This window comes from Neohortaea acidophila (assembly GCF_010093505.1).
Source record: "Neohortaea acidophila strain CBS 113389 unplaced genomic scaffold BDY17scaffold_1, whole genome shotgun sequence".
Taxonomy (NCBI): Eukaryota; Fungi; Ascomycota; class Dothideomycetes; order Mycosphaerellales; family Teratosphaeriaceae; genus Neohortaea; species Neohortaea acidophila.
This window is the reverse complement of record NW_022985510.1, coordinates 510,817-534,186: the sequence shown is the minus strand read 5'-3', so window position 1 is coordinate 534,186 and position 23,370 is coordinate 510,817. Positions and strand designations below refer to the sequence as shown.

The 23,370-nt window shown below is 56.1% G+C and overlaps 12 protein-coding genes across 12 annotated transcripts; 5 read left to right on the top strand and 7 right to left on the bottom strand.

The window, feature by feature from the left end:
- Nucleotides 1-511: 511 nt before the first annotated feature.
- On the top strand, nucleotides 512-1,652 carry BDY17DRAFT_319770 (uncharacterized protein; the record flags this gene model as incomplete). The annotated part of the gene is made up of 3 exons (XM_033736335.1): nucleotides 512-533; nucleotides 591-1,385; nucleotides 1,447-1,652. The coding sequence occupies 3 exons, from the start codon at nucleotides 512-514 to the stop codon at nucleotides 1,650-1,652; spliced, it is 1,023 nt and encodes a 340-aa protein (XP_033593779.1).
- A 236-nt stretch (nucleotides 1,653-1,888) lies between these two features.
- BDY17DRAFT_243268 (Rec8 like protein-domain-containing protein) lies at nucleotides 1,889-3,739 on the bottom strand (the record flags this gene model as incomplete). The annotated part of the gene is made up of 1 exon (XM_033730413.1): nucleotides 1,889-3,739. One exon carries the CDS (start codon nucleotides 3,737-3,739, stop codon nucleotides 1,889-1,891), a length of 1,851 nt encoding a protein of 616 aa, XP_033593778.1.
- Nucleotides 3,740-4,368: 629 nt separating this feature from the next.
- BDY17DRAFT_314386 (calcium transporter ATPase) lies at nucleotides 4,369-7,576 on the top strand (the record flags this gene model as incomplete). The annotated part of the gene is made up of 2 exons (XM_033735813.1): nucleotides 4,369-6,955; nucleotides 7,011-7,576. 2 exons carry the CDS (start codon nucleotides 4,369-4,371, stop codon nucleotides 7,574-7,576), a joined length of 3,153 nt encoding a protein of 1,050 aa, XP_033593777.1.
- Nucleotides 7,577-7,784: 208 nt separating this feature from the next.
- On the bottom strand, nucleotides 7,785-10,107 carry BDY17DRAFT_319767 (uncharacterized protein; the record flags this gene model as incomplete). The annotated part of the gene is made up of 5 exons (XM_033736334.1): nucleotides 7,785-8,004; nucleotides 8,061-8,264; nucleotides 8,318-8,618; nucleotides 8,678-8,801; nucleotides 8,860-10,107. 5 exons carry the CDS (start codon nucleotides 10,105-10,107, stop codon nucleotides 7,785-7,787), a joined length of 2,097 nt encoding a protein of 698 aa, XP_033593776.1.
- Nucleotides 10,108-10,178: 71 nt separating this feature from the next.
- Nucleotides 10,179-11,580, top strand: BDY17DRAFT_5962 (histidine phosphatase superfamily). Its single transcript, XM_033738537.1, has 6 exons — nucleotides 10,179-10,364; nucleotides 10,424-10,569; nucleotides 10,631-10,820; nucleotides 10,898-10,916; nucleotides 10,966-11,145; nucleotides 11,237-11,580. Coding segments are annotated over exons 1-6 (765 nt in total). The 5' UTR covers nucleotides 10,179-10,363; the 3' UTR covers nucleotides 11,466-11,580.
- Nucleotides 11,581-11,694: 114 nt separating this feature from the next.
- On the bottom strand, nucleotides 11,695-12,646 carry BDY17DRAFT_244362 (GPN-loop GTPase; the record flags this gene model as incomplete). The annotated part of the gene is made up of 2 exons (XM_033730523.1): nucleotides 11,695-12,548; nucleotides 12,607-12,646. The coding sequence occupies 2 exons, from the start codon at nucleotides 12,644-12,646 to the stop codon at nucleotides 11,695-11,697; spliced, it is 894 nt and encodes a 297-aa protein (XP_033593774.1).
- Nucleotides 12,647-12,886: 240 nt separating this feature from the next.
- On the bottom strand, nucleotides 12,887-14,575 carry BDY17DRAFT_244879 (major facilitator superfamily domain-containing protein; the record flags this gene model as incomplete). Its single annotated transcript, XM_033730575.1, has 3 exons — nucleotides 12,887-13,221; nucleotides 13,277-13,853; nucleotides 13,922-14,575. The coding sequence occupies 3 exons, from the start codon at nucleotides 14,573-14,575 to the stop codon at nucleotides 12,887-12,889; spliced, it is 1,566 nt and encodes a 521-aa protein (XP_033593773.1).
- A 495-nt stretch (nucleotides 14,576-15,070) lies between these two features.
- Nucleotides 15,071-16,050, top strand: BDY17DRAFT_288518 (uncharacterized protein). The gene is made up of 4 exons (XM_033732201.1): nucleotides 15,071-15,297; nucleotides 15,359-15,468; nucleotides 15,536-15,590; nucleotides 15,641-16,050. The coding sequence occupies exons 1-4, from the start codon at nucleotides 15,240-15,242 to the stop codon at nucleotides 15,925-15,927; spliced, it is 510 nt and encodes a 169-aa protein (XP_033593772.1). The 5' UTR covers nucleotides 15,071-15,239; the 3' UTR covers nucleotides 15,928-16,050.
- Nucleotides 16,025-18,373, bottom strand: BDY17DRAFT_273937 (putative MFS allantoate transporter; the record flags this gene model as incomplete). The annotated part of the gene is made up of 10 exons (XM_033731974.1): nucleotides 17,902-18,373; nucleotides 17,827-17,845; nucleotides 17,660-17,759; nucleotides 17,580-17,602; nucleotides 17,148-17,520; nucleotides 16,974-17,097; nucleotides 16,867-16,915; nucleotides 16,460-16,809; nucleotides 16,255-16,395; nucleotides 16,025-16,186 (listed from the first exon to the last, which is right to left on the bottom strand). The coding sequence occupies exons 1-10, from the start codon at nucleotides 18,136-18,138 to the stop codon at nucleotides 16,025-16,027; spliced, it is 1,578 nt and encodes a 525-aa protein (XP_033593771.1). The 5' UTR covers nucleotides 18,139-18,373.
- Nucleotides 18,374-18,622: 249 nt separating this feature from the next.
- Nucleotides 18,623-21,490, bottom strand: BDY17DRAFT_288513 (uncharacterized protein). Its single transcript, XM_033732200.1, has one exon. The coding sequence runs from the start codon at nucleotides 21,361-21,363 to the stop codon at nucleotides 18,766-18,768; it is 2,598 nt and encodes an 865-aa protein (XP_033593770.1). The 5' UTR covers nucleotides 21,364-21,490; the 3' UTR covers nucleotides 18,623-18,765.
- Nucleotides 21,491-22,586, bottom strand: BDY17DRAFT_288512 (uncharacterized protein). The gene is made up of 2 exons (XM_033732199.1): nucleotides 22,428-22,586; nucleotides 21,491-22,368 (listed from the first exon to the last, which is right to left on the bottom strand). The coding sequence occupies exons 1-2, from the start codon at nucleotides 22,463-22,465 to the stop codon at nucleotides 21,636-21,638; spliced, it is 771 nt and encodes a 256-aa protein (XP_033593769.1). The 5' UTR covers nucleotides 22,466-22,586; the 3' UTR covers nucleotides 21,491-21,635.
- Nucleotides 22,587-22,748: 162 nt separating this feature from the next.
- On the top strand, nucleotides 22,749-23,242 carry BDY17DRAFT_319759 (signal recognition particle 14kD protein-domain-containing protein; the record flags this gene model as incomplete). Its single annotated transcript, XM_033736333.1, has 2 exons — nucleotides 22,749-22,857; nucleotides 22,914-23,242. 2 exons carry the CDS (start codon nucleotides 22,749-22,751, stop codon nucleotides 23,240-23,242), a joined length of 438 nt encoding a protein of 145 aa, XP_033593768.1.
- Nucleotides 23,243-23,370: the final 128 nt, after the last annotated feature.

Genomic DNA, 23,370 nt, shown 5'->3' with positions numbered 1-23,370 from the left:
AAGCTGGAAGCTCGACGAACAACCAGAAAGGAAACGACATTAGTTTGCTCTCAGCTGGTCGTGCATTGGGCACACGCGCAGGGGTGGCGCTACCGGTGAGGCCGCATGGCCATTCAGCTGTCGTTGTTTTGCGCACAGTGGCTGGAGCATTTATCGTCAGGCGTGCCACCAGCAGGCAATAGAGCGTGCATGGCGTGCGGCAAGCTGCAGTAGACTCGACGTCTAGACATCTCCCGTGCCGGAAGCTTCTTCTTTCGCATTTGCTGCTGTGAGACTGCACCCTGCAGGTCTTGGGCGGAGGTGCTGCACGGCCGGCCGTAGCTGGTGCGTGGGGGCGACATGAGGTAACGTTGACTGTCATCTCCGACCCCAGACTGTCTTCGATTTTGAGTTTCATTTCGATGTGGAGTCGAAAAGCCAATTTCTCGACTTCCTCTCTCGGAACATGCGGCATGTTGACATCAGACCTTGTACTTTTCACACAATCAATCAAAAATCAAACAAATCAACCATGGCGACAATGAAGGCGATAGGTGAGTAGCGTCCAGTCTTAAGTACACCGTTATCATTTCTCTGACGCTGTGCATCAGATATCAAAGATGGCAAGGGTCCCATTGAAAACCTGTTCATCAACGACAAGACCCCGCGCCCCAAACCCACTCACGCCCAGGCGTTGATCAAAGTGAAGGCGTTCGGGTTGAACCGTATGGACCTCCTGCAGCGCGAGGGGCTGTACCCAGTACCCCCGCACGCGACCAAAATCATGGGCGTCGAGTTCAGCGGCGTCATCGAAGACTTGGCCAGCGAGAGCGAGTCCGGCTTCAAGAAGGGCGACAAGGTCTTCGGCCTTGCTTATGGCGGTGGCTACGCCGAGTATATCGCCGTCAGCACGCATATGCTGATCCACAAACCCGATGAGCTGAGCTGGGAGGAGTGTGCGGCCATCCCGGAGGTCTGGATCACCGCCATCCAGGCCATGTATCTCATCGGAGGCTTTGAGCCCGGCAAGTCCATCTTGTGGCACGCCGGTGCGTCTTCGGTATCGATCGCAGGCCAGCAACTGTCTGTCGGTAACGGAGCTTCCGCCGTCTACGCCACCGCCCGCTCGGATGACAAATGCGACTTTTGCGTCAAGAAGCTCGGAGCTACCGCAGCCTACAACACCACCAAGGAGAAGTGGGACGATGCTGTCTTGAAAGCAACGGACGGAAAGGGAGTCGACATCATCATCGACTACATCGGCCCCGAAGCTTTCGAGGGCAATCTCAACGCCGCCGCCCGCGATGGCCACATTGTAAACCTGGCCACGCTATCCGGCACCAAACTGCCTGCGGGCGCGAACCCGGATTTCGGCGCTTTTGTTCGCAAGAGATTACGTTACGAAGGTGAGTAGCTTCTTTCTCCAAACCTCACGGGTGTACTCTTCAAGCTGACACACGTGCAAAGGCAGCAGCTTGCGCTCGCGAGACGAGCATTATCAAGGTCGCTTGAGGGATACTCTAGTTGAGACTGCTCTGCCCAAATTCAAGGATGGCACGTTCGAGGCGCACATTGAGAAGGTCTACGATTGGAAGGATATCCAGGATGCCCACCGACAGATCGCAGCCAATAAGACCATGGGCAAGCTCATTTGCGTGATCCCGGACAACTAGACATTGTATCGGGAAGTCAAAAGGAGAGATAGACACTGAAAACCGAATCTCAAGATTGTGTCGCGGTGCTATGGAACTACTGCGACTCGCATAACGTACGCTCAGAAGAAGCCGGCCGGCTCTCCGGCCAAAGTAAAGCAAGAAACAACACCCCCATCGCTCAACATGTTGATCACCGGCGTCAAGGTATATGACCCAAGTCGGTAATGACTCCCAAACGCCTTGTCAACCCAGTCTCAAGCGTGAACCACAGCAGCCTCCTCCTCGCCAATACCTTGCGTCGATCCCATCTCCGCCCAATCTCCCCACAAACCACGCTTACCACGGACGCGAATCATGCCTCCTAGACTGCCATTGCTGCCGCTCTTCTCCTGCTCGACTTTGACGGCGTCTTTCGTGCCCAACACCAGCATTTCGAAAAACATCTTCGTTGCGTCTGCGCGCGTCGTGCGCTCTGGTGGACACAGATCCTTTTGGAAGAGAGCCTCCGCTTTCACGCGCTTTGAAGGCGTAGGTGGCTCGCGGGATTCTTTTGGATGGTCGGGCGCGAAGAACTCGCGAAGCACGTGCACCGCCGTCTTGGTTCCGAGAGACACGGGGCCGGATTGGGAGGGATGGAGCAGTGGTGCTTCAGTCGTGTCGAACGCGGGATGGTACCCCGATTCGTCTTGCACATCGTCGTGAGGGAAATCGGGTTGTACGCCATCAGACATGATGGGTGCCACGCCGTCGGAATGGAAGAAGTCTGCGCCAGCTCCTGCCACGATCCCTTCGTCTTCTTCTTCGGGCAGCTCGAGGCGTGGTGACTTCTCTCGCGCATCTGCATCATCTACGTCTGCGATGCCGGAGTCTCGCTTCCTCTTCTTCTCTCCTGCCATTCGGACGACCTCCAATGACAAGATGCCGCGCAGTTCCGGCGCCCAGCCTTCCATCCTACCATTGCCCATAATTTGGCTCACGAACTGCCCGTGCCTTTGCATCTCCATCAACTGCAGGAGCACAGGGTCGCGCGGAAGGAATTGCGGCTGTTTCGTGATGCCGGAGCGATCTTCTTGCTGCTTCTTGATCTGCGAGTTGTGGATTTGAGTCTCGGTATCCTGTTGCATGACCTTGCGTCGCTTGACGCGCTGCGCCGCCTGCACTTCTTGCAGGGTAGAGTCTTCCGGCGCGTTGGGATCAAGCTGGAATAGCGTTTCGTCTGACTCCGAGAGGGGAGACGCGCTGTCGCGTTTGCGCTCCTCCGCTCGAGCTTCGGCACGGGCGAAGGCAGCTGCGTTGTTGGCTGCGATTTCATCGTCATCATTCACTTGGTAGCCATCATCGGCCATCAGCACATCATCGCCATCCAATGGGAGTTGCACCGGGCCGCCAAGGCCTAGTGTGGTATTGCCTTCGTCTCCAAAGTTCAGTCCAAGATTAATGTCGTCGTCGAGGAGCGTGGGATCGTCTCTCATTGCCATATCGGCTCGTCGGCCGATTTCGATGCTTCGGTCGTCGGACATGGGTGTCAATCGCTCTCCTTGTTCATTCGGTCCCAGTCCAAACTCCAAGCCGTCAATGTCGATGTCCTCCAATTGCATCGGGCGCTTCTCTTTCCTCGACGGGGTCTGGGAGGATTCGGTGAGGAGTGTGCTTGAGCCGAAGTCGAGCAATGTGGGATCCCGGCCCGGCTCTCGTCGCTCATCATTCCCTCTTAACAGCTCCTCTGGGTCGGGTAGAGGAGCGAACAGGTCCAGTTCGGTGACAGCGTCGGGTAGTGTGAGGGTGGTTGGGTTTCCAGTGGCGTGAGAGGGTGCGAGATCAACGTTGCCAGGTCGGAAGGCAGACTTGATCTTGTTCAGGACATCGTGGCAGTCTTCTACCAGATATCCCGCCTTGCGACTGTAGATCTTGACGACACCGAGCAGCAGTTGGCCTGATAGGCGCAGTGCCAGGGGCGCTTGGCCCGGGGCGATGATGGATTTGACATTGTCCTCCAGGTTGGACTGCAGCACGTTCTGTTTGGTGAGCTTGCGCTCGAGGTTCGCGGCGAGCCAAACCCGCGCCAACGGGCCCGTCTTCGCGAGAAGGGTTTCGGAGTAGAACATGGTGTGCGATGCGACGTGGTGGTGGTGGAAGAGGATGGGTAGAGGAGGGCGCGGAAGTTCTTAGGGTCGGCGCGTTTGTTGTGATATGCGCGCGTCGCTGGCTCTCGGCGGTTCCAGACGCGTTTACGCGACGTTTTGCATCGGAGCCAGGGTCGCGTGCGCGCAGAGTTAGAATTGCAAGAGATCAGAGAAGTCGTTACTGCGTTGTGGGTGCTGTGGTGGGAGGAATGAAGCGTGCGCTTTGGAGATGCGACACGCGGTGGATGGGTGTGGCTGGAGGTGAGTGCCTGGCATCCCGGAGAAGACTAGGGACAATTAGAGTTTCGCTAGTAGCGTGGCGGCAGCCGAAAGACTGTAACACGCGCTAACTGGATTGAGAAAGTTAGGGATAGGTGACCTTATACGGAAAGCAAGTACTTTTTGAATGGCAAATATCCATGCCGCTGTCGCAAAGGTGTGTTGCGCGGAATTCAATCAACGACGCATCAAATCAGCATCTACCCGGCGCTAGATCGCCCTCTGCCAACACCATTCTCCTCTGCGCACTCGATCAGTCCCCAATGCGCCCTCAACCATAACGTCCATTCACTCGACCCCCGAGGTCGCTGCTTGATGGGGGCGGTCGAAGCATGTCAACTACTCCCTCCCTCCCCCTCTACCATACCCCCTCCGCTCAATCTCCATCCTCCTACCTGCAAACCCCAGGGAAGGAAGATGCAACGCCCAAGAACCACAAGCGCGGCAGCTCGCGAGTCCGAATACCCGGCCAGCAATCAATAACCGCCGCTCATGCGACCCTCACTCTTGACCAGGTCGCCGAGCGACACGCCACATCGCTGTCCGATGGCCTCGACCCGAGCGATGCAAATGCGCGACTGCACGTGCAGGGAACCAATGAACTCCCGCACGAAGAGCCCGAGCCTCTTTGGCTTCGCTTCGTCAAGCAATTCAAGGAGACCCTCATCATCCTGCTGCTCGCCAGCGCCTTGATATCCGCCGTCATGGGCAATCTGTCCGATGCGATGAGTATTACCATTGCGGTCCTGATCGTTGTCACGGTGGCCTTCGTACAAGAGTATAGGAGCGAAAAGAGCTTGGAGGCACTGAATCAACTGGTGCCACACAGCGCCCACGTCATTCGCGGCGGGAAGGGTGGACAAGGAAATGGCTCAGCGAAGGGGCCTGGAAAGAGCGAGCTGGCGGTGGCGGAAAAGGCGAGCACCACCATCTCGGCCACGCAGCTGGTGACGGGAGATCTGGTGCTCATCCATACCGGCGACCGAGTCCCTGCAGACATTCGTATTACACGTGCTGTGGATTTGGGGATCGACGAGAGCAATCTGACGGGGGAGAATGAGGCAGTGGAAAAGACGGCAGACACGCTATCTATCTCCGATTCTGCAGGCATGAATGGCCACCTCTACGGTAGCCCGACTCCCGTCACACAGCTCCGGATCAACGAGCAGGCCAACATCGCTTTCATGGGCACACTTGTCCGATCAGGCTATGGGCAGGGTATTGTCATTGGAACCGGCGGGAACACCGAATTCGGCGCCATCAGTGCAAGCTTACAAGAGATCGAAAGCCCTCGCACCCCCTTGCAATTGAGCATGGATCGGCTTGGGAAGGAGTTGAGCTACATGTCGTTCGGCGTGATCGGTTTGATCATGCTTGTGGGCCTCTATCGAGGCATGCAATTCCTCGAGCTTTTCCAGATTGGCGTCTCCCTCGCTGTGGCAGCCATCCCCGAAGGTCTCCCCATCATCGTTACGGTCACTCTGGCGCTCGGCGTGCTGCGAATGAGCAAGCGGAATGCCATTGTTCGTCGACTACCCTCGGTCGAGACACTTGGAAGTGTGAATGTCGTCTGCTCAGACAAAACAGGCACACTGACAAAGAACCACCTTACAGCGATAAGCATGTGGGGTTTCGGCAACGAGGGAGGACCGCAGGACGTCAGCAAAGTCCGCACAGACTCACCCAACGGAGCCGTTACTCAGGCCATCTTGCGAGCGGCGAACATTGCCAACAATGCCATGTTGAATACTCACAGTCATGGTGGTATCACTGCCGCCAGCGCTGCCGTCCTTGACTCCACCCGCGCCGGGCATCAGACGGACAGCTTGGCGACTGCGAAAAGCCGATGGTCGGGGCAGCCAACTGACGTGGCGCTTTTGGATCTATTAGACGTGTTTGGGGAAGAGGATGCGCGCGAACATGTTGGAGCGAGAAAACATGAGATGCCATTCTCCAGCGAAAGAAAGTGGATGGGCGTTACCATCGAAGGTCAGAACGGAGCGCCAAACACTGCTTACGTGAAGGGTGCGATTGAAAGAGTGATTGAACGATGCGACACATACCTCACCAGCTCGGGCGGCGAAGTAGTCTTGGACGACAAGAGGAGGCAGGAAGTCGATTCTGCCGCACGTACCATGGCATCGACGGGTCTGAGGGTGCTCGCATTCGCTTCTGGCGCCCCGCGGTCTGATCGATCACGGGCACTTGGAAGCCACAATCGTACAGCGTCGCCTGCGAAAGTCTCAAACCGCGCTCCGGCCTCGGCACACGCGGCGCACGAGGAAAGCTATAATGGCCTCTGCCTCGTCGGCCTGGTGGGCATGTCTGACCCACCCAGGCCCGGCGTTGAGAGGAGCATCCGGCGGCTCATGGCAGGAGGTGTCAAAGTTATCATGATCACAGGAGATGCCGAAATGACGGCCGTCGCGATCGCGAAGAAACTAGGCATGCCTGTGAATCTCTCTTCTGCCATTGGATCCCCAGTGATACGAGGAGACCAGCTGGAGCATATGAGCGAGGCCGAGCTAGCAGATGCCATGAGCCGGGTGTCCATTTTTGCACGCGCGAGCCCGGAGCACAAGCTGAAGATCATCGCAGCTCTGCAGTCGCGTGGAGACGTAGTAGCCATGACCGGTGACGGAGTCAACGACGCCCCCGCCCTCAAGAAGGCGGACATAGGCATCTCCATGGGCAAGCTGGGAACGGATGTCGCGAAGGAGGCGGCAGACATGATTCTGACCGATGACGACTTCAGCACCATCCTCAGCGCTATTGAAGAGGGCAAGGGCATTTTCTACAACATTCAGAACTTCCTGACTTTCCAGTTGAGCACGAGTGCGGCGGCATTGGGCCTGGTCATGTTCAGTTCGCTGGGCGGGTGGAGGAATCCGTTGAATGCGATGCAGATCTTGTGGATCAGTACGTCTTACCTCCAACAACCACATCCAAATACGCACGCTGACATATCACACAGACATCTTGATGGACGGCCCACCAGCGCAATCCCTCGGCGTCGAGCCCGTCGATCCCGCCCTCCTCACGGAACCACCCCGATCCCGAACAGCAAGAGTCCTCACGCCCCGCCTCATCCGTCGCGTCCTACAATCCGCCTCCATCATCCTCGTAGGGACACTATTCACCTACGTCTCCAACCTCTCCGCCGAAGACATGCTCGCCCACTCCGTCTCCTCGCGCGACACCACGCTCACCTTCACGCAATTCGTGCTTTTCGACATGTTCAATGCCCTCACCTGCCGCTCGGCCAGCAAAAGCGTGCTCCGCGGCGAAGTCGGCCTGACGGGCAAGAACAGCAACAAAATGTTCAATTTCGCTGTTGCGGGCAGTCTGGTGGGCCAGCTGCTGGTCATCTACTTCCCGCCTTTGCAGCGCGTGTTTCAGACGGAGGCGCTGGGCTTCTTCGATCTGCTCCGCTTGATTTGCATGGCGAGCATGGTGCTTTGGGTTGACGAGGGGAGGAAATGGTGGGAGCGGAGGAGGGGACATGCGGGTCTTGGTGGCTATGCTGGACGGCGGGTGTAAGACGTCTGTTTCACATGGTCGTGGCTTCTGAGGCGGTCGAATTGGGATACTTTTGCATCCGAGCACGGCGTTGCATTGTGGCTTTTGCTTGCATTGTACAGCAGGGTGTCTGAATCACGACACATCGCATTCAGCGGATCTCAGATCTGTTTAAATAAGCCAATCAAGTCTTTGATTTGTTGTCACACCAGCCTCCATCGTTGCCATCTTATGCAAGAGGCATGGAGCCTGACTCGGTTGGCAAATACAGCGCTCGCAAAAGTGGCTTCAAGTCCGGCGGCCTGCCCAAAAACTCTTCTATCACTGTGTTCTCATCCCGAGTGCTTCCCGGCTCGAGCACGATTTGGCGGAGACGTTTCCAACCGTGCAAATCGGCATGTCTGCCCGCAAAGCACGTCTCATAAAAGTCCTCTGCAATGACATTGGCGCTGAAAAGACCACAATCAGTCCCGAACGATGGTTGGCGAGCAAGGCGGAAACTTACACCAGGTAGGTATAGTAGCCCGCAGCCTGATTATTGATGAGATGTGCTGCGTTGCTGTGCAGATATCCACGTCTCGGTAGATCACTCCCGTGGAATCGGCGGCGAAGGTCAGAGTAGACCTCTGTCAGATCGGTGTTGAGCAGGTTGTCGAGATCGCTTGTGCTTTTTGGATGATGGCACATTAGATCGAAGGTGCTGTCCGTCCTGATGTGTCTCGAGGTTAGCACGCTCCAAGCCACTGGCGTTGGGCAACTCACAGCTGGTCGAGAAGCAATCGACGGCGAGAAGACGTTTTGTTTTCGAACAAGCGAGCCACCAACTCGATTGGGAGCTGTTTGGGGGGCAGAGGCTCCCCTGGATGCGCGTCCCTCCACTCTCGTTCGCACTGCGCATTCTCGCGCGTGAAGTGGCAACTCATCGCTCGCAGCTCGTCTGCTTTCCAACACCAGTTCTCCAGCATGGTGCTTATGGCCTCGACAAACTCGGGCGGCGACGAGTATCCATGCAGCCTCGAGAATCTCGTCCGGGAGAGCAAGTCGTGCATGCAGTGTCCGAGTTCTCCATATCAAACAAATCAGTCCAGACATCAGGCCAAGTGAACATGGCGGGTTCCTCACCATGCCAAATTGCCCATAGTTGCGAATGCTCCAACAGCGCACACGTACTCGTTTCCGACCTGGTCAAATAGCACATGATGGTGCTGACGGGATAGACCCGAGTGTCATCTGGTCGCACGAAACCCTGTCACCCTGGCAAGTCAGAAAAAGGGGGTGCTGCTTTGCGCACCCGTTCGTCGTACCGGTTGAAGATTGACAGCCTGATTGCCTTGAAACTTGAGCGGCCGTGCCCAGAGATCTTTGTAAAGATATCCCACAAACGTGTTTTCGCGACCGACATCCCAAACTGCAAAGACCCCGACGTCTTCCGCCCAAACGTGCTGCTGGATTTGCTCGCGCGGCAGTTCATCAAAGTGCAACTGAAAGTATGATCCCAACAGGTCCAGCATGTAGCGGAATGTTCTTTCCGCCGGAAACCATTCTTTGATCTGCTCACAATCAGCGCCGTTCCCCGCTTGGATTTGCTTCAGATAATAAGGAATGTCCCAAGCCTCCAGTCTTGCTGTAGAAGCCTTCGTTTCGCAGTCGCGAATCAAAGCATGAGCTGCCGGCGTCATTCGCTGCGCCAACTGTTGCATCAGTTCCTCGACCGATGGAATAGAGCGCACGACGCGCTCAGAGAGTTTGAACTCGGCATACGTATCGTAGCCAAGGCGTCGTGCATTTTCATGCCGAAGAAGAACGATGCGTCTGAAGATCGGAATGTTGATGCTCGTGAGGCGGTTTCTCCAGGCCTCGTGAACGATCTGGCGCGTCCGGCTCTCACACGCGTGCTCTGTGATCGCGCACACATTGGCCCATTGCAGTGGCACATCTACCTGCCCGTCGGCAGAAATGGGCCAGCGATGAAGCTTGTCCCTCGGAACACCGACCAGCTCCTCGAGGGAGAAGCGCAGGTTATCGTCTGCGTGCTCCCGTATGTTGCGCTCGAAAGCGACCCCGAGAGCTTCACCCTCTTGCTTGGCCTCCTGAAATTGCTTCAATTGTGCGGGATCAAGTAAGCCGTAGCCATTCGAGGTGTACAGGTGCATTATCTTATCCAGATATCGTCTGCACTCCTCGTCAAGCAGATGGCCATTGCCTTTTCCTTCGACCTGCTCAAGAAGAACAAAGTAGTCGCTCCGTTGCACCAATTCGGCCTCAAAGTCTCGGTACAGCTGTTCGGCGTCTTCGACGGCGCGTTGCGTTCTCGCGTCGACTGCTGCATACCGAAGGGCGGCAATGAAACTCTGCTCTCCCGCACAGGCATCCTCAATCTCTGCAAATGGTAATACCACATTGTCAAAAGTGGCGCCGGTGGGCGGCACAGTGCGAACAATCTTATCAATTATCTGGCGTTCCGATTCGACGTGGCGTCGTGCCGTTGTAACGAACTCAGAGCAGTCTATCCACTTCGGTAGCGGCGGAGGAGCCGTCTGCTGATGATTCATGTTGACAGTCGTGTTGTTCGAGGTTACACGAATTATTGATGCCTTTGTACTTCTCAGGCAAGGACAGCAGGTGTGAGCCTGAGAGGCTGGACGATTGACTTTCGCACGGCGCCCAACGATGCGTGGTGACGCACTTCAACCAAAGAGCCAGCGAGGCCTCGAAGAACCAGCATAAATGTTGTCAAAAGGTAAATAGAGCCATTGACACGATCTCGTGAACCAGCGACAAGTGCAAGAACACCCCCAAGCAGTCACGAGTACGTACACCCGCCATTGGCATCTGACGTGACAGGGAACAGGGACTAACGATCGACAGTGCCGCCGCTCCTGCATGTAATGAGGCACGGACAAGGCTTCCACAACATCTCGGACAACGGGCACGACATTCGAGACCCAGAGCTGACGGACAAGGGCCGCGAGCAGTGTCGCGAAAGACGGGAGGCCTTTGAAAGACACGACAAGGTGAAATTCCCGCCCAGCTCGGACTTCCTTCGTACCCACATAGGCTGACTCCGACGCGTAGGTCGAGCTACTACTTGCCTCGCCGCTCCGTCGTGCTCTGCAAACTTGTGCGATCGCCTTTGCGCCGAGCGTGGAGCGAGGGCTTACGATTATTGCTTTGCCTACTGCTGAAGAGGCTTCGAATGCGCCGTGCGATACGGGCAGTGAGATTGAGCTGTTGAAGGCCGAGTTTCCCGAGCATGTGGACTTTGGTGAGTGCTGGCTATACCACTCCCTTAGAGACTATTGGTGAGAGTGAGGACGTGGCTGACTTATGGTGGGCTTGGAGATCATGTTAAGCACGGTTGGTAAGGGATTACATTGGGAATGGGGTCAGATGATTGCTGATTTCTTCAGGTGGGTTCACGAAGGTGAATATGCATTTGAACCAAAGGCATTGATATCCAGAGCGGCGAAGCTGCGCCGTTGGATCAAGGCACGACCGGAGAAAGAGGTCGTCTTGGTCTCGCATGGCTTCTTCAACCATTTTCTGACGGGAGATGTGGATGCGGAAGGCAACCAGACAACGCCATGGTGGTAAGTTCGAGTCTTCTGGCATCTATCTGATTCCCTGCTTGCCTTTAACGGCGACGAGAGCTTTGCCAGGATAGATCTAAATTGCAAGCAGGAAAGAGGCAGAGCTCCGCACCTATCGGTTCCGCGAGGGGGCATCCATCACCGCGGACGGACTTAGCGAGATCGATGGCGAGGATGGTGCGGCGTTGGAGGAGACGCCGGAATCTCTGATGCGGTTGAAGGATCGGCGACGAGCGAGCGTTGTCGATAACAAGAATCGGCCGGAGGAGCGCAAGGAGAGTCTTGATAGCTTCCGTACGGATCGAGAAGCGGCGACATAGTTGAACCCTCCTAGTGGTGACTTCTTCGTATTACCCGCGCCTCAGACTCGATTTGACCAAGCTTAGCCGAGCCAGACCGGTCCTTAGTTGTATGTGAGCCTGCTCTCGAGGCGAGTGCTCGGTCTATCGTGGCCAGTACTGCAGCATTTTGCGGTCATAGTACGCCAAAATGCACTCTCCGGGTTCGACGACGGGTGGCACCTGCCAGTCCAGTCGAACAGAAGATTGCTCAACCCATGTCGCCGTCGTCCTGAACATCGTCCATCGGTTCACGGGGCTCCTGTGATTCGTGGAATTGTATGGCGTCGTCGATATAGCTAAGCACAGATCCCACACTGTCCTCATTTTGTACATCGAGTTTCAAGAAAGACACCAGACTAAATTCGTCAATGAGTTGACCAACGGCGCGATTGAGTCTTGCAAATGACTCTCCTGTCATCACGCTCTGCGATTCTGTTGGATCCGGGGTCTCCAAGTTCTCATTCGCGTCGTAGACCAGCCCGCTATCGGGGACGTCTTGTAAGAGGCTGATGTCAGGGTCGATGAAGCGTTTGAGGTCCTTTCGTGCCACCTGCCCCTTGACGAGGTCCATCTTGCTGAGGATGTTGACGTGTGGAAGCTCCAGTAGTAACATGGCGCTCATGGCGCTCAGAGTGCCAGAGAAGAACTTCGCTCGGTCGACGATGAATGTACTTTCGAGCAGATACGCGGCGCACATGCTGATGTTAAGGCTGCCGTGCGCGAGATGGCGAACCAGATTCGGAAGGACAGGCACGTGACTATAGAGTTCAATCTGGCCGGGCATGTCGATGATGATGAGGTACTCATCCGTCACGGTCTCGAGAGGATCGGTGATGAAGTCGAGGTTGTCGAGCAGGAATTCGAAGCAGTAGATGAGACCTCCGTTGGGGCCGAGATGCAGTTCTTCCATGACGTCTTCGAGCGAGATCAGGTCTTTGATGTCGACGTCGGGCTCGTAGACGAAGTCCTCTGCTGCCGGGTCGAGGTTGATGTAGAAGCATGATCGCCTGTTGTTTCGCAGATGCTCGATGAGTGCCGAGCAGAAGGTCGTTTTCCCCGCCCCTGCTCACCCACGTTAGCTTTTCTTTCGCGAGCGGGCGTGGATCGAGACATCTCTCACCTGCCGGACCCATCACTATCACGCCATATTTGGAGCCCATGGTCACGTTCGACACTGCGGAGTGCGAGGTTGTGTCTAGTGAATGCTTTCGGGGGGCAGAACTCTTCTCGCCAGCCGCGGGAGGGACAACCCGCAGACAGTCGAAACTTTAAATTTGCTTGATTCAGCACCGCCACACTCTTCATCCCATCCACAGACCTAAGATCTCGGCCAAGAGCTCTGAAATGGCACTGAGAAGGGAACACAGTGACACAATCCGCGTTTTGGTTATACTAGCGCATCAAGAAACCGCAAACTTGCTCCGTTTCCTCATGGCCGCGCCTCGATAATACAGAATATAGATGCCCACACAACATGCGCAAGTCAGTGCCGCCAGGAGACTCACGCCGTCTGGAACGCCGAGACTCTCGAACATTGGGTAGGCGAACAGCACGGCACCGGCGGCGAACATGGCGCGCGCGAAGCCATTCGCCGCAAAGAGCGATCCGGAGTATGTTGGGTACGTGAACGGTAGGTAGATGAACATGCACTGCGTGATGATGAACACCCCGCACATGCTCGTGGCCACGCCGATCATGCTGGCGATCCAAGGCACTGATGTACGGCTTGTCCAGGCTGTCAACATGCGTTAGTTGGGGCCACTCAGATGGCGTTGCTTTACGGAACGTACCGAATATGAACAGCCCAATCGGGATCAAAAATGTAGCGATGAGGCCCGGCCACAGTCTCGCTTCTGGAGGGATCTCATCCTGTTTCGCCATCCAAGGGTCGGCGATGAAGTAGAAATACGCAACGTAGACCGAGACGGCGATGAGCAGGCCGGTGAGGACGGAGAGAAAAGCGAGGCCGAGCGCTCCCTGGTCGAAATGGTAGACGTCGCGGTACACCAGGGGAAACGACTCGAAGAAGGAGTAGTAGATGCCATAGATCAATGCCGTGTAGAATGTGGAGAACAAGACGGCGGGATCGAGGGCGTTGATCTCCCACGGCTTGACCAGAGCGAAAACGGCAATCTCGCGAGGTTTCATGTTTGCTTGTGTAACCATCGACTCAGATCTGATGTCACTGCGGCCGGTGATGGTTTGAAGTCGACGAGCGCGGCGGTAGAGAATCGTGGAGCTGGACGTCTCGGGCAGGGACAGAAGCATGAGGATGAGCGTTGGCCCGCTAAGCCATAGCAGCTCCCAGGTACTCCAGCGCCACCCTTTTGCTGCGACGGCGAAATTGCCCACCACCGGACCCAGTGCCTACAAGTACATGGTCAGCGATCCCGTTCGTACAAACGACATGAAAGAAAGAGAGGCGATCAACTGACAGGACCTAGAGTTGCCCCACCGCCCCATAACGCGATCACATAAGGCATCTTTCCTCCGGACCAGAAATCGCCATAGCTTGCCCCAGCGGTAGCCAAGCACGGCGACCCGAAGAAGCCCAGCAGGAAGCGGAGCACCAGGACCCCGGCAAAGTTTTCCACAAAAGCCAGCGGGATGCAAAGCAGGACAAAGATGATGTACGTGAAGCAGTAAGGATGGTTACGCCCAATGGCCGGGATCTCGGACAGAGGCGACCAAAGCAGGGGTCCGATACCGTATCCGATCACGTATATCGATAGGCCCACGGCGGATGCCACGGGCGAGACGTGGTAGATGTCACTGATGTCTGCCTCGCTGGCGGTGTACAGGGAGGAGCCGATGTAGACGGAGAAGGTGTAGAGAAGGAGGAGGAGCGACACCCAGCTCTTCTTCACGGCGCCCCAGTTTTGAGGGTTCTCGGGATCTGTTGCATCGTACCATGTCACGACTGGGTCCTCACGTTTCTCCGAGTCTTCAGTCGGCCGCGGTACAGACAACTTGGAGACTTCCTCACGCAAGACGAAGGTCGGATCGTCCTCTGGATATCGGCAGAAGCGGTGACGGGTGAGGATGCGCGTGGCCTGGCCAACGAAAGAGTCTCTGAATATGTCTAGCATTTCCTTTCCGAATCCCGGACACGGTTGTGTGGGAGCCATGAATGTGACGGCCCCCTTTGATTTATTCATTGCGGACTTGAGGTATCGCCATCTTATCTCCGCGAAGCCCATCGAGGTAAGCAGACTGGCTGAAAGCTGTACGATCAGCGACACCGCATTGGACGCAGCCGGTCAATTCAGACGATCCCTTCCTCGTGTCGTTTGGAATTACAGGTAACTTCGAAACTCACGCTATATTGAGAAGATACAATTCTGCATCTTTGGCATGCGTTGCCGCTTGGTCTTGTGAATGGCCAGTCGCTAGCAAGGGTGTAACACATGGTTGAAAGAACCGGAACGCCCCTTCATTCGAATGCTCCGGACGATGATGCCTCAGGCAAGCAGCAAGGCTGCCATAAGGGGCCGGGATTGTGCCGCTCCGGCTTTCTCCGTTGGCCGACATTCAATGCACGTGTTCGGGGGAACTGAAATCCCGCCATAAGCTACGCATCCACGCGAGCGACTGGTCCGCGCCAAAGACGACATATAAGGCATTGAGTCTTGACAGAACATCAATTCTCTCTTCTGAATCCTCAATATCAATCTCAGCAGTCAGACATACCAGGCCCGACATTCTTCCATACCCATTGGAGCCATTCCAACCCATTCTAGCCTCCTCACAAACATGGCCCTCATCCCAATCGCAAAGGTCTTCGGCGTCACGGCCGCAGGCATCCTCTCAGGTGCGCATCAGATCATGTCATAGCAATGCTAGACGGCAGCCAGCTCATGTAGCAACAAAAGGCCTGCAAATCTCCTTTAGCCACATCACCATGCCCGTCCTTCTCCAGACCGCCCCGGACAACCTGCTCGCAAAACAATGGCTTGCTTTCTACAAGATTGGTGCTTCGGTGGTGAGTCCTTTCATTCTCCAAAACACTTTGCTGGAGCAAGAGCTAATCGAGCATTGTCAAATCCCAGGCACCGCCCTACGCCATCACCTGTGCCATCTGCTTCGGCTTCTTAGCTTACAAATGTGAGTCTCTTCGTAGCAATGCATGCAGTCAGCCATGCTAACCGACACAGCGCGAAACCTGAAGGGACTTCTACCCGATGCCGGACCCTTCGACCCAACCACTCCCTTCGCCCTGTACACCGCAGCAGCCGTATCGATCCCCGCCATTGTGCCATGGACAGTGACGCAAATGGTGCCGACGAACGACCGCTTGATGCTGAAAGCCGCTCAAAACGATGCCTTTGGGCTCGAGGAGGCGCAGGCGCTGGTGGCCAAGTGGGTGGCGCTGCACATGGTGCGCGTCGGCCTGGTGGTGTTTGGGACGGTGTGTGGGGCTTGTGGTGCTGTGTTGTCGTGATTTATCCTCCTATATGCGCGGCATGAATGCAGATAGATGTGCAAGGGACTGTGTGCTCGGAGCTACTTCGTCTTCTTACGTACTTCTACCTGATCATCTACAACGTGTACGTAAACTCGGGATTCTCCCGATCCGTCAGGTCCAAGAACTCCTGATTCTCCAGCTTCACGTACCCAGGCTCTGCGCGCATGGCCGCTTTCTTCTTATTCTGCATGCGGCAGTAGCAGTAGATGAACAGAATGTCCAACAGACACACGCTCTGTTGTGGAGTTTGATCAGTAACACGCTTGATAAAAGAGAGTATTGCAAGAGAGTCGGGAGACATACCAGGCAGCAGAGGATGGTAATGACGGCGGGGATGTAGCGCGGTGCGTCTTGTGGCCGGAAGACCTGCGGTCCGATGATGTTGCCAACACAGTACCCGATCAGGTACAAGGCCGCGACGGTGGTTTTCTTCGTGTAGCCAGCCTAAGAAGGAGATGGGATTAGCATCTGACGATGTCACACCCAACGAACGCGGCGTCGGACTTACAATATTCGAAGAAATGTGAGCGAGCAGCGCTACGAAAGGCATTGCCACGGCGTTATAAAGGTAGTAGCCCGCCAGCCGACCCTTGTCGTTGCCCAACGGCAGCCCGACGATGAGCGCCACGCCGGTGATGCCGGTCACGAGGCCAAAGGTGGAAACCAGCAGTCGGTTCCCGTAACGGTCGCCCAGGAAGCCGCCGGCGACCAGGGTGACGACTTCGACGGCGCCGGCGGGAGCGGCGTAAAGCAGGGACTGTTCTTCGGTGTAGCCGAAGCCTTCGATGAGCTGGGCGAAGAAGTTGGTGATGCCGCCGTTGGGGATGTCGGCTACGAGCGCGTAAAAGACAATGGCCCCTAGAGATGGATTAGATGGTGTTTGTTGGATGTCTCGGTATAGGCTGTTCTACTCACAAGTCAGGGGATCGGTCAAGGCTTCTCGGAACTGGTACCACTTGAAGTGCTGCACGACATCAACTGTTAACGAATGTCATTCCGGGTCATCACCAGTGCAAACTGACCTTGTTTCCGACCCCCTGCTGGTTGACTCGGATGCGCTCAATAGCGAGGTAGCGGTCCTCTTCCGACAGCCATCTCGCGTTCAACTGGTTGTCGGGGACAACGAATAAGAAGATGATGCCAATCCTAGTACCGTGTCAGTGAGACGTCATCTCCGCAGTGTTTGCTATACGTACGACATCGTCAGCAGGCCAATAGTCAGGAAGATGATCTGCCAGCCCGCAAGCGACGCGCCATCCTTGTTGACGCCCTTGGCGATTCCATAGGCTACCAGGCCTCCGAAGATCTGTGCGAAACCGTTGAAACTGAACCATATACCAGTGCGGGTGCCCTGTTCCTTCTTGGTGTACCATTGCGAGGTAATCAGCGCGAAGCCAGGCGTGACGGCACTCTCGCAGACACCGAGGAAGAAACGAACGGCGACCGCGCCGCCGAAATCCGTCACACCCGCGAAACAGGTGAGCACAGCGCCCCAGGCGATCACGCAGCCTGCACTGTATTTGCCGATGGGCAGTCTCTGCAGCAGTCGGTTCGTGGGATATTCCCAAGCTGCTCGACGAGTCAGTATGCTATGTGTTTGGCGAGGCGGTAAGAGGGTTGGTGCGTACCGATGTAGCCGAAATAGAACATGCTGCGATGGAGGGTTAGCTAGAAGTTGTATTGACTTTCAAATTGTCGAGCTACGCACCTTCCAAGCCATTCGTACTCGTTCCCTTTGAGTCCAATGTCCTTCTCAAGCCCCATGATTGCAGCATACGAGATTGAGACCTTGTCGAGGAAGTTGAGCCCTGCACGTTGGATCATCAGTCGCCGCCGCCACCATCATCTACCATGTCGCTGACGAAACCAACTCACCATACACAACACACATAACCTAGGCCCAACGATCAGTACGGAGGCAGATTTGGGAGCGAGAGAATCAACACACACCGGCAAAAGGTTATAATCAATGCGTCTGAGAATCCGCTTGTTCGTCGCCTCGTCGAGCACCAGCACCTGGCCCTCGTGCAACTGCACCGCCTTCAACGCCTCGTCCGCATCGTGCGAGTGCTTGAGAATCTCCTCGGGCACGCTGCCGCGGCGAATGGCGTCAGCGTAGGCCGGGGGAACCTTCTTCTCCAGCTCCGGGTCGATGTGGTAATCGTGCGCCTTCTCGATGTCGGCCATGATGGATGGCTAGCTTGAGTGAGCAAAGAGTACGGTATAAACCTATGTAGAGAGGGGGAGTGAGAAGGAAATAGGAAGGAAGAGGAAGAAGAAGAAAGCACGACAACGTGGTATCGCATCGTTGCTCAACTGTCGGCCGACACGCCCCACCGTTGATACGTGAATGCGGAGAACCCTGGCCTTCCGAAGAGATAACTAGCGGAGGAGGGCACGCATGGGGAGCAGACGCCGTGCGCCGCCGGCGGCCTGCGCAGGCCGCACGAGCTGGCAGCGTGCAGCAGATCGCGTGCCGGGTGCGTGTGCGCGCATCATGATGTTCGCCTGGGTTGCCTCAATGGGGAAGGTGGCGGGCTTTTTGACCGTCTGCTCCGACGCCGGAGTGGCGGGTAGGCGGGGATGGACGGCACATGCGGCAGTGGTGTCGTGATAAGGGATGGGGAGTTTGATAGTGTTCCATGTGTGTTGATGGGGTAAGTGAAGTCGGTGCAGTGGAGATGGGAGGGACTGATGTCCATTAATGTATTGGGTCGAAAGCTTGGCCAGAAAATTCCTAGGCACTTGCTTACCCGCGCGGTAGCAGAGGATGGACGCATATTCGTCCGATCGCCGCAGCCTCATTCGTGTGCATCAGTCAGACTCCTCATCATCCTCTACGACTTCCCGTCCCTTCGCCACAGCATCCCTCAAAACATCAGCAGCAATCTCACATCCCCATCGCAGCGCCTTTTTCTCCTTCTTCCCCATCGCCAGATGTCCGTCGACCAACACATCCCTTACAAACATTGACAATCCCGCCGCCAATCCAGACACCTCGCCCGTCCTGGCAAAAAGCGCCTTGATCGCATCCTCGGCCTCCACCTCGCTCTTCCCACGTAGGTCTTTCCGCAGCTGCACGAGCAGAGTCGTGAGGTACACTTCGACAAACACGCTCTGCCGCGACCCGTAAGTCAGCGAAGCAAAATCCACCTTGCGCAGCACTTTCATATCCATGCCCCCGCTGGCAGTCAGGTACGCGCAGAACTTGCCCACATTCATGACTTTGCGCATCGCCATGCCCTCTTCAGCATCTTCCTCCTCCACCATGCCTCCCACTACATCCCAAACGGCAAAGACCATGCCCTTCCTTAGTCCCCGCTCCGCGCAGAACCTTCGCGCGACAAGGGCGTAGAAGGGGTTATACCTCTCCTCTGCGCCGACGCAATGCACCAGCACCCGCGGAATCTCCAGCTGCTGCTTAGACTTGAGATGCAATTTGGTTATGCGCTCGTGTGCTTCGGCATAGGAGGCGGAAGAGAGCAGGGTGATGAAGATGGCGCGGCGCACGGCGGTGTTCATGCCCTGGGCTCGCGCAAGGCGGGCGAGGTTAGTGGCATCGGGGTTCTCGGATTCGTAGCCGGCGTCGTCGACGAGGTTGTTCTGCGTCGTGGCTGCAGTAGAGGCGGTGGGTGTTTGCGATTTGTGCGGATCGAGGTAGCTGGCGCCCACAAGCCACCATTTGCCTTTCCTGTCGGCGTTGTGGATGTCGGCGAGGGTGAGGCGGAGAGGCTCGGTCGATTTGAAGGACGCATTGGTGTTGAGGGACGAGAGGAATTTCTTCATTTTCGTCGTGTGCTCGCTTGCCAGCGCAGATGCGGCTGCGCCTTGTTTCATCCGGTTGTTCTTGAGGTCGTTGATGGTCTCGATCATGAACTTCGTGCGGACGGAGAGGTTGGCTTCTCCTGAGGCAATGGCGCCGGACTTTTGCAGGAGCAGCACGATGTCTTTGAGTGCAGATGGATCGTCCTGACGAAGTTGCTGGCCGGATGTGCGAATCACACGCAGCAGCAGCTCGGTATTATTTTCGGAAAAGTCATTCAGAAGCAGGCGAATGTAGTCGAAAAGAAGCCCACTTCCAACGAGCTGAAAGGTGTAGAGGTACGACAAGAAGGCGAGGACGTTGAGACTCTGCTTGCCCGACGAGAAGGTCTTAGTGTTGTGGTGGTGGGCGAAGGACTCCACCATTTTCTCGAGCAGGTGCGCGCCGAAATCGGGGCCGAGCTGGCGGTACAATGCCGCTGCGAAGGCGGCGTGGAGGATGAGGAAGGTGTCATTCAAGGGAGCGGCATCTGTGATTAGGCCGGCGAGGAGATCAACGAGGGTGGAGGTGACGTGTTGGCGGGGATGTCGAGAGTAGACTTCTTCGAGGGATTTGACGATAGAGAGGATGTTGGCGTCAGACAGACGATTCAGGAGACCTTGGATCTGTCGTCGGATTTGCCTGAGAAGTTCTCCCTCTTCCGTGGAGGTCTCCTTTCGCAGTGACGGTGGGATGTATTTGTTGGCCGGTGTCGCAGAGACTGGAGGGAGATATGGATTCTCTCGTTGGCGGGTGGTCTGCAATTTGGAGCGCGTATCTTCTTGCTCAGAATCATCGTCCTCGTCACCCTCGTCATCTTCGAAAGCGTCGGCGCCGTCCTCGTCACCACTCTCTTCTTCTTCATCTAGCTCGTTCTTCGAGAGATCGTCGCTGTCATCGTCACTGCCATCATCCTCTCTGTCCACCTTCTTGGTATTCAGACGCTTGGCGCCCGCAGTCTTCATCCTCTTGCTCTTCAACCATTCCTCATCCTCCGCGCTCTTCCGTACCCGACCCCCATCTTCCAGGTCACTGCCACTCTCATCTCCCAAGCCATCCACGAGCCAGTCCAACCCTTCATCTTTCGACGCCTTGCTCTTCTTGCTCTTCATCCCCAGTCTCTTCTCCAAAGCCGCAATCTCCGCATCATCGTCTTCCAGCTTCCTCTTCGCCCCACGAGCAGACGCCACAAAGCCGGCGTCGCTTCCCGACTCCTCTGACCCCTCCTCCTCTTCGTCCGAAGAAGCAGACTGTACTTCCGCCCTCTCCTCCCTCCTCTTCAAAATAGATTTAAGCGGCTTCGCATCCTCCCCCTCTCTCTTCGCAACTTTGACAGGCCGCACGACCTCCTCCTCCTCATCATCCTCCTCTTCGCTAAACCCATCACTCGCATCCGCATTCTCAGTATTACGCGCATGGCGTGCGCGCGCATTATCCAACTTGGTCATCGGCCGTCGGATGGACGTCTGGCTTTTCTTCTCGACCCGCTCGGCGCGGCGGCGATCTTTGCGCGACACATTGCGCCGGCCGTTCTGAGGGCCCTGCGAGCCTTGAACCTGTGCGAGCAGTGTTTTGGGCAGCTTGGGGCCTCTGTAGGCGTCGCGGCTCATTGTTGCATTGGTTGGGTGAGGAGGTGGAGTTGGGGAAGTTTTTGGTGTTGGGATTCTGAATAATTCCGTCGATGCAGAATTGTGGCGTCATGTGCCTTGCAGTTGGCAGAGTATGATAGATGTATACCTTTGCTTCACAATATCTATTCTATTCTTAGAGATGTGCTCTAATCTATCAATACAGATATGTTCTATCTTGTTCCAGAAAGTTCCCGGGCCGGGTCAAGATATCCTCGCGCACGTGACTCGAGTTCGGCAAGGCTGACACCAAATCAATACTGCGCATAGCCACCGCTGGCACTGATGCACTGCCCACTAATCCAGCTGCTCCTCTCCTCCGCCAAAAAGGCAACGACATTCGCAATCTCCTCCGGCTTGCCCGCGCGCTTCCCTACCGGCGTGGCAAGGAATTGCGGCCCCTTGACCTCCTCACTGACTGAATCCAACATCTCACTCTCCACCGGCCCGGGGTTGACGCAATTCACCGTCGTCTCGTCCTTGCCTAGTTCTGCAGCCCAGGTGCGAGTGTAAGCCTCCAATGCGCCCTTAGTCGCGGCATAGGTACCTGAGCCGGGATGGCCCTCCCTGGCGCCAATGCTGCTGATGTTGATGATGCGTCCCGGGCGGCGGAGGTGGGGCAGCACCGCCTGGCTGAGCAGCATAGGCGCACGGACATTGGTGTGGAAGAGGTCCTCGAAGAGCTGTAGGGTGATGTCCGGGAGGAAGGTGGTGGAGAAGACGGCGGCGTTGTTCACCAGGATATCGATGTGCCCGAACTCCTTGACCGTCTCGTCGACGATTTTCTGCGGGGATTTGGGGTCTTTGAGGTCGCATTGGATGCTGATGGCCCTGCTTTTCGCTTCGGATGAGATGCGCTCTACCAGGGCCTTGGTGGGTTCGCTGGAGCGGTCGCTGGTATATGTGATGGCCACTTTGGCGCCGTGGCTGGCGAGAGTGAAGGCAATGGCAGAGCCGATGCCTCGTGAGCCGCCAGTGACTATGGCCCTGATGGCAAGAAGAGTTAGTTGAATGCGTATGGAAAGGACATGGAGTGGTAAACTCACACTTTGCCTTCTAATGTGCGGGGTGTTGTCGCTGCCATGTTGGGTCCGATGGGGGAATTTCACAATAGTCTTGACAGGTAGTATTGAGAGTCAGTGGAAAAGGTAGAAGACAAGATCAAAAGTGTGCTTTGAATCAAATAATAAATGCCATTGGAGTTACGTCAGTTGCGGCGATCCAATCGATGTGGATCCAGCAAACAGCAAGGCGGCAGGCGGTCGTGGGTGTGGGGCAGAAATTCCGACCGCACTTCATCCAAAACGCCCACCACCACCTCTCCATTCCCCTTATTTGGCCCCAATCTTGTGCGCATTAACGACAAAATGTCGCGTGAACACCTCAGCAATGAGGACTTCTTCTCCCAACTCGCCGCCCTCGTCGAAAAGACACAGAAAAAGGGCCATGGCTCCGTGCACCTCACCCAGAAAAGAAGTACGTTCCTTGCTTCACTCGTGCGGAAGCTACGCGCTAACACTCACTCCGCGCAGTGACATTCGACACCTCATCAGCCCCCCAAAAACCCGTCAAAGTAGCCGACGATCCCCTCTGGGACTTGCACCCGCCTCATCCCCTCCCCCTCATCGTCCGAGCAACAGATGGCGAGAGCACCAAGGCCGACATGAAGACCAAGAACCCCGATAAGGTCAAGCTGAGTACTGTCGTGCAGCCGGAGGAGATGGCGGCTTTCTTTGCGCGGTATGCGGAGGTGTGTAGGGCGGGGATGCAGAGTTTGAAGAAGAGGGATCGGAGTAAGCGGAAGAAGGAGAAGAGTAAGAAGAAGAAAAAGGGTGCGGTTGCTGCGCCGGCGGCGGCGTGAGGGATGGTTCATTGAGCTACGTTGCTGCATTGAGAGGCATTGTCCTGCAGAGCGACGAGCTGGATGGCCTTACGCTCCCTGTCGTGGCCGCTGGATGCCATGATTATCCGACTCTGCCTGATCGGGTG

Bases quoted from the DNA above. Each gene is read 5' to 3' on its own strand.
- BDY17DRAFT_5962 (XM_033738537.1), top strand. The intron at 10,570-10,630 runs GTGAAATTCCCG...TCCGACGCGTAG, and splicing joins CCTTTGAAAGACACGACAAG to GTCGAGCTACTACTTGCCTC. The intron at 11,146-11,236 runs GTAAGTTCGAGT...AATTGCAAGCAG, and splicing joins AACCAGACAACGCCATGGTG to GAAAGAGGCAGAGCTCCGCA.
- BDY17DRAFT_288513 (XM_033732200.1), bottom strand. From the start codon at position 21,363: ATGAGCCGCGACGCCTACAGAGGCCCCAAGCTGCCCAAAACACTGCTC.
- BDY17DRAFT_288518 (XM_033732201.1), top strand. From the start codon at position 15,240: ATGGCCCTCATCCCAATCGCAAAGGTCTTCGGCGTCACGGCCGCAGGC. The intron at 15,469-15,535 runs GTGAGTCCTTTC...GTCAAATCCCAG, and splicing joins ACAAGATTGGTGCTTCGGTG to GCACCGCCCTACGCCATCAC. The intron at 15,591-15,640 runs GTGAGTCTCTTC...TAACCGACACAG, and splicing joins CGGCTTCTTAGCTTACAAAT to CGCGAAACCTGAAGGGACTT.
- BDY17DRAFT_288512 (XM_033732199.1), bottom strand. From the start codon at position 22,465: ATGGCAGCGACAACACCCCGCACATTAGAAGGCAAAGT. The intron at 22,369-22,427 runs GTGAGTTTACCA...TCTTGCCATCAG, and splicing joins CGCACATTAGAAGGCAAAGT to GGCCATAGTCACTGGCGGCT.